We start from the raw sequence: 12,423 nt of genomic DNA, 5'->3' as shown, positions 1-12,423 counted from the left end.
ATATATCCACAGTGTAGCAAAGAGATGCGGCACTCATCAGGGTCAAAATTTCTGCACTTTATTCACAAGAGGCATGAACAGTGGGTATGGGCAGCTAACAAAAAGCAACAGCTTCCTCTAAACTCCTGTTGCCTTTTGCTCGCGGTTCATGCCTGTTCTTTTGTGAATAAAGTGCAGAAAAATGTACTCCAGTGAGTGATGCATCACTTTGCTACACTAGGGATTTATTGTGGACTGAACTGCATGCTAAGCACCACCCAGTCTTATCATAAGGACCCTATTATTGGACACGTGGCAATTTTAGGAGAGTGACGACTGACTCTTTCCATTTGCGATCACTTGTAATATAGGTCATCAGGGTCTCCAAGAGATTAATCTATATACCAAAATGTTATAACATTTCTTTGAAGAAAAACAATACCTTCTTATTTTGTACTGACCACTGATGTCCTTCCCCCAGTATTTACAGGGCTGAGCAGCTCAATAAATGAGGGAATGCAGAGTGAACAGTTCTTCCAGTATTTTACTGAGTTAAAGGGGTTTTCATAGTTATTTAAAAAATTGGCCAATGTAGGAGGGATATAGATAAAAAAATAAAATAAAAAAAAGAGCCATTACTTACCTCACAGATCTCCATCGCTTCAGCGCCGCCGCTCCGTTCCTACCCGCCGCTGTGTATTGACAAAGCTGCAACGATGACGTGCCCGTATACCCACGTGATCACTGCAGCTAAGCACTGGTCTCAGCAATCCTGCGCCATATACCCACTGAGACCAGTGATTGGCTGCAGCGATCCTGTGGGCATACAAGGACATAATATGCTGCCGCTACGTCAATACAAAGCGGCGAGGAGGAACAGAATTGGCGGTGCTGGAACAACGGGGAGTTGAGCAATGGCTTTTTTTTTCTTGCATCCCTCCTACCTTGGCCAATTTTTTTAAATAACGGTTTGTTTATCTTGCATTTGTTATTATTCACACGTAGCAGATTTTTTTTCAGAAATTTCTGTGACTAAAAACTTGTTCAATACAGCAGAATGGGATTTGCATAAGGAACTCCATTCACAGCTATGGAACGGATTTTCATGTGAACACTCTTAAACATCTAGATATACTCTGCAAAAAAAATAAAAAACCTCTTAAAAGTTTTCATACAAATAAAACCTAAATAATGGTGTTTTTCTTTACACCGGTCAAAGTAGAGAGAATATTAGTTGTTGGTTTGTGCCAAGTTTATTAAAAGGTGCATGTCTCTGAATATATTTCACACATTTTTAACCCTCTGACGCTCCACTTATTAAATTTGGCCTACGTCTCCTGGTAGACCACGTTCAGTTCTTGTGTCACTTTCAAATTCGGCGAGTAAGGAGAAGAATCTCAAAAATTGTGCAAATCGTTCCGATGTGGCTTTGAGGCCAAAAGCTCGCAAAAAAAAAACCCACTGAAAATGTGGGCAACAGAGTCAGAAAAGTTTGATGATGCAGAGCATGGCCGTTTCTGCCCGGTCCATACCTCAAATCTGTTCTAAACTCATGAGTAATAAAACCAAGCAAGGCAACAGAAACCAAAGGCCTGGGTTTAACACCTGCAAATCGTATCTCAAAACCCTGGTGTCAGCGGCCAGGCATGTCTGCAAGACTAGAGAATACTAATGTTTACAGAGCAAACTTCCCTCCAACCAACAGCTGAGATCAAACTGCTTTTTGGTGAAAACATGATGCATGTGCTATGATGGCGTGGGGTTTTCATAGGGACTTTTTGTAGTCCTTAAGGAGGAAGTGATAAGTGCACAGAATAATACAGTGTTTCCAACTCGTACACCGTGATCTGGTCAGTTAACCTGCTTTACATCAAAACAAAAGGAAGGACAGAAACAGCTTATTTTAATAGTGTGTGTGTATATATATATATATATATATATATATATATATATATATATATATATATATATATATGAGAAAGCAGCAGCACTCACACAGTAATCATAGATCGGGTGCCAAGCAAAAACGTCCCGATCCTTGGACGTAATGTCAGATATAGCAAAAGAACTTTGCAGCACTCCAAGTAGAAAAAATGGTGGTTTATTCAATCCAAGTGTAACAGCAACGTTTCAATCCTACAATAGGATCTTTCTCAAGCCTGGCTTGAGAAAGATCCTATTGTAGGATTGAAACGTTGCTGTTACACTTGGGATTGAATAAACCATTTTTTTCTACTTGGAGTGCTGCAAAGTTCTTTTGCTATATATATATACACACACACACGGATATATATATGTACGGATATATATATATATTACAAGAAAATGGCGACAGCACTCTGCGGACACCAATGGCACCTAAGCACTATCAATAAATAACCATGCATTACTGCTGAATCTACTTACAATAGTGAGATCCTTAGCGCACATTTTGGTAAAATTGTGTGAGCCCACCGCTATACATAGATAGATATATCTATCTATCTATATCACATTTAGAGAGAGGCTCTTCACCTAAATGTATTTTTACAAAAATCGAATTAAGGCTTTGCTCACATCTGCGTTGTGGCTTCAATTTATAACAGGAGCCATGACAAGGTGCCAGAAAGGTTGTACCACTGGCACCAACAAACCCGATAGACTTACAATCAGTGTTACATGCAGAGCTATTCCTCCCATCAAATCTGACAGAAGTCGTTTAGCAGCAATCATTGCTGCATCAGGTTGTGCTATTAAACAACTTTTCCCTTTAACTAGGGGAGCAGTTTGCAATTCATCTTAGATCTGGATTGGCAAAGGGATTTTTGTTTTTGTTCGGTACAATTCAGAAGCTGCAAAATTGCCGCAGATTTTCAATGCACATTCCGCACGGAGAGTCTTTAATTTAATAAATTTGCAAAAATTTCTAAAATTCTGTTTTCACTGTCATTACGGGTATTGAGTGCAGAATGATGGGTAAAAAAACGTGAATTTTTATTTTAGCACAAGGCCTCAACATAACAAAAGGTGAAAAAAGTAAAAAGATCTGAAGACTTTCTGAATGCACTTTATTTGCCCTTTATCATTGCAGCGAACAGCCTAAAACAATCTGAGTAAAAGCCAAAAAAGCTTGTGCAATGAAGTGTGTACCTAACCTTGTCTATGGCTGATAACCCAGAATCCAGTGGTCCACATTCCACAATGGAGCGAAGATAAAAAAAATTTTTTTTGCACAAACCTTCTGGAGTGACATGGATAAAACCTATTTTCTTACACATTATTTACTTACCAGAGTATCATCACTTCGAGCTATACTCATGTTGCTTCTTGACAAGAATGATCTTGACAGTCTTTGGCACAGGGATATTAAGCGGACAGATTGCTTGAAAAGAAAATTTAAAAAAAAGGACATAAATTGAACGAGAAATATAGTGTTCTATGCCAAGTATGTTATACAGATATCATGTTTGGCTATAGTATTCATGACAGACCATAATATAGATATGAGATAAAAATATGAATAAATAGGAGACAAAGATAGATAGATAAATACTTAGGAGATAGTTATGAAATAGATATTATATAGATAAATAAATTTGGCATGATTATCAATGGTCAGAATATAAACACGAACAACATTTAAAGCCAGTCATACCATGTTTGCCATAGTATATAGAGGCATTGAACATAGATTATTGTTTGGTGTCCAGGGGCATCGCTAGCATCGGATCTTTGGCCCGGTGCCCCGGCGACTGCCACATTCATATCGAAATTGCGACCGGGTTGCGACCGTCCGCACCGCATCTACTATAAAAGTTACTAAGTAACTGGGGCCTATGTAATAAAATACACGGGCCCCTATTACTATAGTAACGACACATGGTTGCCCATCTTCCTTCCAGAGCCTAGCAGAAGTCCTGACGTCTTCTCGCATCATGACACTGTGCGCCGTGGATGACGTCACGAGGCTAGATGGTGTCGAGACATCTGCTGCACCCGGATCCGAAAAGGAGGGTAAGTAACGTTACGGTCTGCTGGGGTCCTGTATCGAAGCCTGCCTTGTGGTAGGCTTAGATACAGGGCCCCAGCAGACCGTAATCTTATACAGTATAAGTTTACGTCTGCTGGGACCCTGGTTCTAAGCCTACCACGTGTCACTAATGTTTATTTTGTGTTTGTGTTTTTTTTTTTCAGGTTCGGTCATTGGACTATGTCGGATTCGAGTACTACTTCGATGACGGCATTTTTAATTTTCAATAAAATGGTTGGGTGAGGGGGGGAGGTTTATTTCAATACAATATTTTTTCTAGGTCTTTGCATTTTCTTTTAAACTTTATTACTAACGCTTTAGTAATGGCTGCTGATTGACAAGCTGATTACTAAGGCAGGGCTTAGTGTTAGCCGATGCAGAGACTAACACTAACCCCCATTATTAACCTGGTACCCAACCAGGGGTACTGAAAAGAGATGGGTACGATCCAATACCTGACCATTTGTAGCGATGGGCGGGCACTGGGGCGGCCGCAGGCTGGTTTTATTAGGCTGGGAAAGGGCAAAAACAGTGGCCCTTCCCACCCTGGTATAGCTTGGCTGCTGCTGTGTTGTATCTGGCCAGTTATCAAAGTCGGGAAGACCCCACGTCATTTAAAAAAAAAAAAAAAAAAAAAAAAAAAGCTTTTTTATTTAAATAAATAATTGGAAAAAAACGACATGGACCCATGCCGCCTCCCCCCATTTTTCACAACCAGCCAGATACAACATAGCAGCAGCAGCCTAGAATTACCCGGGTGATTGGGTACTGGATCGTACCCAGCTCTTCCCGGCACCCCTGGTGGTGGTAGGTACCAGGGTAGGTGGTGGTAGGTACCAGGGTAATAATGGGGGTTAGTGTTAGCCTCTGCAATGGCAATCAGCCAGCAGCTATTAATAAGGCAGTAATAATAACGTTTTAAAAAATACAAGGACACCCAAAAAATATTTTAGAGATAAAAAAAACCCACACAAACCTCATTAAAAAATGCCAAATTTGACCCTGAGGTTTAGTACAAGGATACTTAATGCTGGGGCCCTGTATCTAAGGGTATGTGCACACACACTAATTACGTCCGTAATTGACGGACGTATTTCGGCCGCTAGTACCGGACCGAACACAGTGCAGGGAGCCGGGCTCCTAGCATCATAGTTATGTACGATGCTAGGAGTCCCTGCCTCGCTGCAGGACAACTGTCCCGTACTGTAATCATGTTTTCAGTACGAGACAGTTGTCCTGCAGCGAGGCAGGGACTCCTAGCATCATACATAACTATGATGCTAGGAGCCCGGCTCCCTGCACTGTGTTCGGTCCGGTACTTGCGGCCGAAATACGTCCGTCAATTACGGACGTAATTAGTGTGTGTGCACATACCCTAAGGCTACATTCACACAAGCGTGACAGATTTACACGCGTAAATTGCGTAGTGATTTGCATCAGTGTGCTTTGCGTGTGGCATATGTTTTTCACGCACTTTTTTTTTTCAATGTAACGGACACAGAAAGCACACGGATGTCGTCCGTGTGCGGTCTGGTTTTCATGCATCAAATTACTTCAATCGGTGGCTAGGTGCGTGAAAACGCACTAATATAGGACAAGCAGTGAGTTTTACGCAACGGACACTCGATGTGTGAAAACTCACGCATGTGTGAATAGCCCCATTGAAATCAATGGGTCCGTATGCTGTGCGTTGATTCAACGCACAGCACACGGAGCAGAATCACGCTAGTCTGAATGAGCCCTAAGGCTTCATGCCCACTTCAGTCTTTTCCTTCAGTGTGCTAGACGTTTTTTTGATGGCTAGCACCCTGACCCATTCATTTCAATGGGGCCATGCACACTTCAGTTTTTTTTTGACGGTCCCGTTCCGACAAAAGTAGAGCATGTCCTACTTTTGTCCGAGTCTGTGACCGTGTGGCCCATACAAGTCAATGGGCCCATCAAAAAAAACTGAAGGCACACGGAAGGCATCCGTGTGCAGTCAGTGTGTGACGGCCGGGCGGACAACGGTACACAGAGACAGATATTGCACTGCACTAATCGGCAGCCCCTTCTCTCAGCACTGATAGAGAGAGAAGAGGCTGCTGATCAGTGCTGGAACGCAGCGATAGAAAGAAAAATAAGTTCATACGTACCCCGGCCGTTGTCATGGTGACGCGTCCCTCTTCTGACATCCAGTCCGACCTCCCTGGATGACACAGCAGTCCATGTGACCGCTGCAGCCTGTTATTGGCTGCAGCGGTCACATGGTCTGAAACGTCATCTCAGGAGGCCGGACTTGAGGAAGAAGCAGGCAAGCAGGGAGTTCTGGGTAAGTAGTAACTTTTTTTTGTTGCGTTTTTTTTTAAATGAAACATTAATAATCTATATCAGGGGTCTCAAGCACGGGGCTGTCATCTGCGGCCCGCAGGACACAGAGCCGCTAGTACAGAATCTGCTCCGGGACTCTGGAATTCCCTGACATCGCTGTCCACATATGGACAGTGTGTCAGGGTCTTCCCCAGAGCGGAGTCCCGGGCAGAGCGCTAGTATAGGCTCTTCTCTGGGAAAGCCTCGGACATCGCTGTCCATACATCGACAGTGATGTCGAGGGCTTCCCCAGAGCAGGAGCCCCAGTGATGTCAGGAGCACAGCTGGAGTCCCAGGAAGAGCCTACTAGTGGGGACTCCAGCTCTGGGGTTGCCCCTGACATCCATATATGGACAGTGATGTCAGGAGCAGAGCTGGAATTCCAGGAGAGTGCTAGTAGTGGTGTCCATATATGGACATTAATGTCAGTGGCTTCCCCAGAGGTCCGGCGCAGAGCCTATACCTAGTGCTCTGCGACACCGGCTCTGGGGTTGCCCCTAACATGACATTCCGGTCCAGGAGGATCCCCTGACATCACTGTGTATGAACAGTGACATTAGGGGCTCCTCCAGCAGAGGAATCCCCGGCAACGCTTTGGCTGGGGATTCCACTCCTAGAGGGAGCCCCAATGGAGCTATCTACTTGGGGTGTGTGTGGCAGCATCTACAGGGGGCACTGTGGCAGCATCTACAGGGGGCACTGTGGCAGCATCTACAGGGGGCACTGTGGCAGCATCTACAGGGGGCACTGTGGCAGCATCTACAGGGGGCACTGTGGCAGCATCTACAGGGGGCACTGTGGCAGCATCTACAGGGGGCACTGTGGCAGCATCTACAGGGGGCACTGTGGCAGCATCTACAGGGGGCACTGTGGCAGCATCTACAGGGGGCACTGTGGCAGCATCTACAGGGGGCACTGTGGCAGCATCTACAGGGGGCACTGTGGCAGCATCTACAGGGGGCACTGTGGCACAATCTAAAAACGGGCTGCCCAATCTTGACATGTGACAAACGCTGCCAACTGAGCCGCCGGACTGCATTTACCTCAAACTGGAAAACTGGATTGTTGAAATAAGCACGTGGAGAAATATCTCAAATTTTAAACCTAGCGGTATTTTAGTAAAGTAGTATTATTATTATAGTAATATAGTATTATAGTAGATCAAATAACTAATTGATTAACAATAATTTTGTATTGTATCAAATTTGAAAGTAATGCTGCCCGTCAACTTCCCATTTTTTTCTATATGGGGCCCACTTACCCGGCCGAGTTGGAGACCCCTGATCTATATTGTGAGCGCCGCGCATGGTATTCCCTGTCCAGCGGTGGTCTCTGCCCAGGGTGCTGAAAGAGTTAAAGGGCTGCACTGATCGGCAGTAACTCTTTCAGCACCCTCGACAGTGACTACCGCTGGACAGGGAATACTATGTGCGGCACTCACAATATTGTGTACATCGTGTACACTTCTGTGTTTCAGTTTCCCCGACGAAACTGAAACCCATTCACACTGAGTACACACGGGAAGGACACTGTTCCAATCACGGACACACGGATCCCTGAAAATGGTGATGGAAGGGTGCATGAGGACTGAGTCGATCATGTGTGATCCTGTATGCAGAGACCATGTAAATATTTGTCTCAGGGCATGTGCCCCTGATCTTTTAAGACCATAGAAATGCCCATGATGGCATATGTATCTTGGCTTTCAAAACAACTTTCACATTTTTATTGAAATATTAGAAAAGCCGTCTACCAATCTGATAAAGATAAAAAACAAACAAGCAGTGGCAGCTATAAGGCATCTATTATCCTGTAGGGCTGTCTGAATCCTAGGCCCAGGCCTCATTCTCATGAATATATTCCATAAACCCATAAAGGCCACCTACCTGTGTGTTTGATATGCACATAAAACAAGTAAAAAGGATTACATTCTGGTAGAAAGACATACTTTCCATTTTCTCCGGGCGGCAAACTTCTTGAATTTCTCCATGTTCACAGCGGAGGCTTTTCTGCTCAATGCTTGCTGTGTATCTTTAGGCTGCAACAAGTTTACAAAAAGAGTAAGAACAGCGGTGACTTGTGCTCATAGGGGGTTTTCTCACAATACATGTAATCACACTAATGTTTTTAGAAGAAAAAAAAAAAGCAGTAAACGGAAAAAGATCACTCAAAGCTGGAAGGAGAACGGAAACGAGAGATTGATGTTCTTTATTTTGTGTCAGTAATGAGACATCTGGGGCAAGAATGTAGGCCAGTTATTACCACCGCAATAAGCTGCAAGGTAAGATGGAGTTCAGCTTCTCCCAGGACGGGAGTGAAAGTAACGCTGCCACTTATTAAAATTAACTCCATCAATAACGCTGCGCCATACAATACAAGATAAATTCAAACGCTACGCAGCTTAACCCTTTCTCATCGTGCCCTGCGTACTGACTTCTATGATTTCAAGTCCTCTGTTTGCAGATTTTTTACTTACATTGTGTCTACATATTGAATTTAACTTGGATGCATTCCTCTGCTAGCAAAAGGCTCCTTCTGTAATAACTAACCGATCACTGTGCCGGACGGTTAATATTAGATTCAGCAAGTTGATTTACATGGAAGATGAATCATTCTATTCACTATGTGAGAAGTATATTTCACCATTTAGCATTACTGCACAAAACAATGCAGATCAATACATTCATGATGTCTGTCTCCGCTACACCCAATCTATCATCACGCAAGTGTGCCATTTACACAACCTTTAGTAGCTGCCTGCATTATATATAGGTACAATATACTGTAATAACGAAGATGCTGGGACCTGTTGGGAACGACCTGTTCATAAAAACACGACCGGAGTAATTATCGGTGGGGCTGCATGAGTTGAGACAACCACTGAGAAAAAGGTGACAGCTCTAAACTTTTCTGAATATTATGTCTGACTATTAGCTTATATCTCTGCATCTTGAAGCCTATGGTAGGTCCGTCAACATTATCTTAAATGTGTAGTTGGTAATTGTGGGTTGCATGGACTAAGTATGCAAACTATGTAATTTACAAAGAAATCTTCATAAAACAGGTGAGATGGTGAACCCCTTCTCATTCCCACCTGCTTAATGTTTGAAAAATCATTCAGCGTTCTTCGCTCAATGCGGCCTAGCTGGAGGTCTTAGCAGCACTCCATGAAGTGTAGAGCGTGCTGCCCCATCACAAACGGTATTGTGTGTATTACAGTAAAAAAAAAGGGTAAGAAAAGGGGTTGCCCCAACTTTGTGATAGATTGTATTTTCATTTTTTTGCGGTTTTTACCTATATTTGACTTTGCTTTTATATGAACCATCAGCAAGTGGGCTAAACGCTTGTAAAGGAACTTGATGCAGGTAATTGGGGTGGGAGTTAGATTCTCACTAACACCTTTAAAGGGAATGTGTCGCGAATTTAAAAACATTTTTTTTTAAGTTACTTCTTTTTATTATATTTTTAATGTCTTTTTCGCTATTATTTTTTTTTTACTTCCACAAGGTGGGAAGTATTAAAAATTAAATAATAATTTGACATGTTTTCCTATGTTGGCCACCAGAGGGAGCACTTCTCAGAAATAAAGCAAGGTGAATCAGGCAAAGCAGCTTGACTTACAGCTGCTGTAAATGTGAGAGGTAGACTCAACCCTCCGCCCTATTTTTGGATGCAAGCCACGAAAAGGTGTCTTCAAATTGCTTTGCAGTGTCCAGGTCCATTTTGGGAGTGATGTTACAATGGCAGCTGGCAGAAGCTATAAGAGACACCAAAAGGCTAAGAATGATGAAAGTCAAGAAAGAGGGAGGACCCTGTGGTGAATGACTTTTCAGTTGACAGGTTCACACGGCGTGTAGGACGCTTTTTTTGGCGTATAGTAAGTGCCGAAAACTGAATAAAAAAATGCTTGATTACGCTTTTTATTTACATAAATTGGAAAGCAAACTGTTCGTACATACAACGCGCTTTTTTACACACTCGATTTAAAAAAATGAGTTGTGTAAATAAAATGTCGAGTCAATTATTTTGCACGTAAAACATGGCAAACGTTCCCATAGTCAATGGAAGTCCTAATTATGCGCCCAAAAAAACGTGCAAAAAGCGCACACAAAAATGCGTAAAAAACATGCAAAAAAAAAAAGCGGCAAACGCTTGATTAAGCTTCCCATTTACATCAATGGGAAAGTGAGCCGTTAGTTATTACGCAAGAGTTTTTAAAAAACCATGGAAATTAATGGGTCAGTGTGCTATCCATTAAAAAAAAATGGATAGCACACTGAAGCATTTCACTGAAGTGTGCTTGAGGCCTAACTGTAGCGTTCACGGCCGCAGACCGCCGTTCCTACTCGCCCCTCGGCGACTGCAGCCATGGATCTGAGTGCTGGCCAGCATCTACTTCCTAGCAGACGCCACCACTCACTTCCGCTCCACTCGGCTGTGTCCCGTAGGGTGCGCGTGCACGCTCGTGCCCGGCCTTAAAAGGGCCAGCGCGCGTGCATTAATTATATTACAATTTAGACCTAATCACACTGGACTATAAAAGGGGCCCTGCCCTTTCACTCCCTGCCTGAGCGTTGTTTGTAATTCCCATGTTAGTCTTAGCAAATGGCTCCTCAGTGTTTTCCTGTTCAAGTGTTCCCATGCGCTACTACCTGTTCCTGTATCCTGTGCTGGTTCCTAGCCCTATCGAGTGCACCCTGGTGGTCACTGTGGAACAGGACGGCCACATGTGCAGACATCTCTGGAGAGAAGTGAGTCGACCGGATGGAAGGAGTTCGTGGTCAGCGACCACGTACGTTACACTGATGTTTGGCCAGCTGCCTCTCCGCTACGGATTGTGACACTAACTTTTTTTGTTTTTTTTCCGCAGGGTCCGCTGGACCTATTGGTCTATGTCGTAGATTCGGTGGACTATTGCGATGATTTACTTTTTTTTTTTTTTTTTCTAAATAAAATGGTGTGGGGGAGTTTTTATTTCAATAAAAACACTTTAGGTCTCTATTTTTTAATACTTTATTAGTGCCTGGATAATGGCTTTTGTCTGTTTAACGACGTCCATTACTAAGGTGGGGCTTAGTTTTGCCAGTAAAAAGGCTAGCAATAACCCCCCCATTATTATCCCAGTACCCACCGCCACCAGGAGTATCAGTAAGAGCCGGGTACGATCCAGTACCCAACCACCTGTAGTGACTGTCGTGCACTGGGGCGGCCACAGGCTGGTATTATGCTGGGAAGGGCCAAAAACCGTGGCCCTTCCCACCCTTGTAATACTAGGCTGCTGCTGGGTTAATAAAAAAAAATTTTTATGTAAAAAAATAAATAAAAGTAAATATAATATTTTATTAAATAAAAACACAAATTAATAAAAATCATGACACCTTTCTTTTAAACCCACATGATAACCCATTGCTTAGATAAGGCATTCATGTGTTAGACTGGCTGGATGTTCATGTGCTATTGAGCATCAGGTACTCATGTGCTAATAACCTAGGGTGTTTTGGATATTCCCAAAAGCCAGAGTATAAAAACAAAGGCCATAATAATATCCATCAACAGCAGGTAGCTTGCTGGTAGAACCAGGATAAAAAAATTTCTCCACAATGCAAAAGTAAAAAACTGAAAAAAGTGAAAACCACAAAAACTAGGTAATGCAGATTTATAACAATGATCATACCTTTTACAGTTGCTGATAATATAGCAAATGTTAATTACTGACATAAGAAAATAAATCTTAATTTTAAACCATACATTACTAAATTCAATCTGGAAGATAAAGAAGTTATATTGATATGTGAAAGGGGGTGGTCTCATAATGAAAACACGTCCATGTGCCCTATTAGGGCATATGGACCTAATAGACAAGGGATCCCCCGCTCAGGACCACTAACTGAGCAGCTCAGGCAGACTTGAATGGCTACCCTGTAATACCACATTTCCCCTGTCGCGGCCATTGCAGGGGAAATGTCTGGCCAGACAAATCTTCTTCACCCAGCAAAATCAGCTGTATACGGAGTGTGCCGGGAGTCAGACCCCTAGCGATCTTGCCGCTCTGTCTCCAATCTGAAATCTTTAACATTCTAATGCAA

General features: G+C 43.0%; 1 protein-coding gene across 1 annotated transcript in view; it reads right to left on the bottom strand.

Annotated features, from left to right (window-relative positions):
- DAPK1 (death associated protein kinase 1) overlaps positions 1 to 12,423 on the bottom strand; it is a 157,624-nt gene that overhangs the window by 31,131 nt on the left and 114,070 nt on the right. The window contains exons 10-11 of the mRNA XM_075828803.1: positions 8,286 to 8,375; positions 3,248 to 3,340 (exon numbers count right to left, since the gene is read on the bottom strand). Of these exons, the coding sequence (XP_075684918.1) occupies positions 3,248 to 3,340; positions 8,286 to 8,375 (183 nt within the window). The remainder of the gene's footprint in view (positions 1 to 3,247; positions 3,341 to 8,285; positions 8,376 to 12,423) is intronic.

The sequence above is a fragment of the Rhinoderma darwinii genome, chromosome 1, assembly GCF_050947455.1.
Source record: "Rhinoderma darwinii isolate aRhiDar2 chromosome 1, aRhiDar2.hap1, whole genome shotgun sequence".
Classification (NCBI taxonomy): domain Eukaryota; kingdom Metazoa; phylum Chordata; class Amphibia; order Anura; family Rhinodermatidae; genus Rhinoderma; species Rhinoderma darwinii.
Note: the sequence above shows the minus strand (reverse complement) of the source record. Positions and strands in the feature narration are given on the sequence as shown.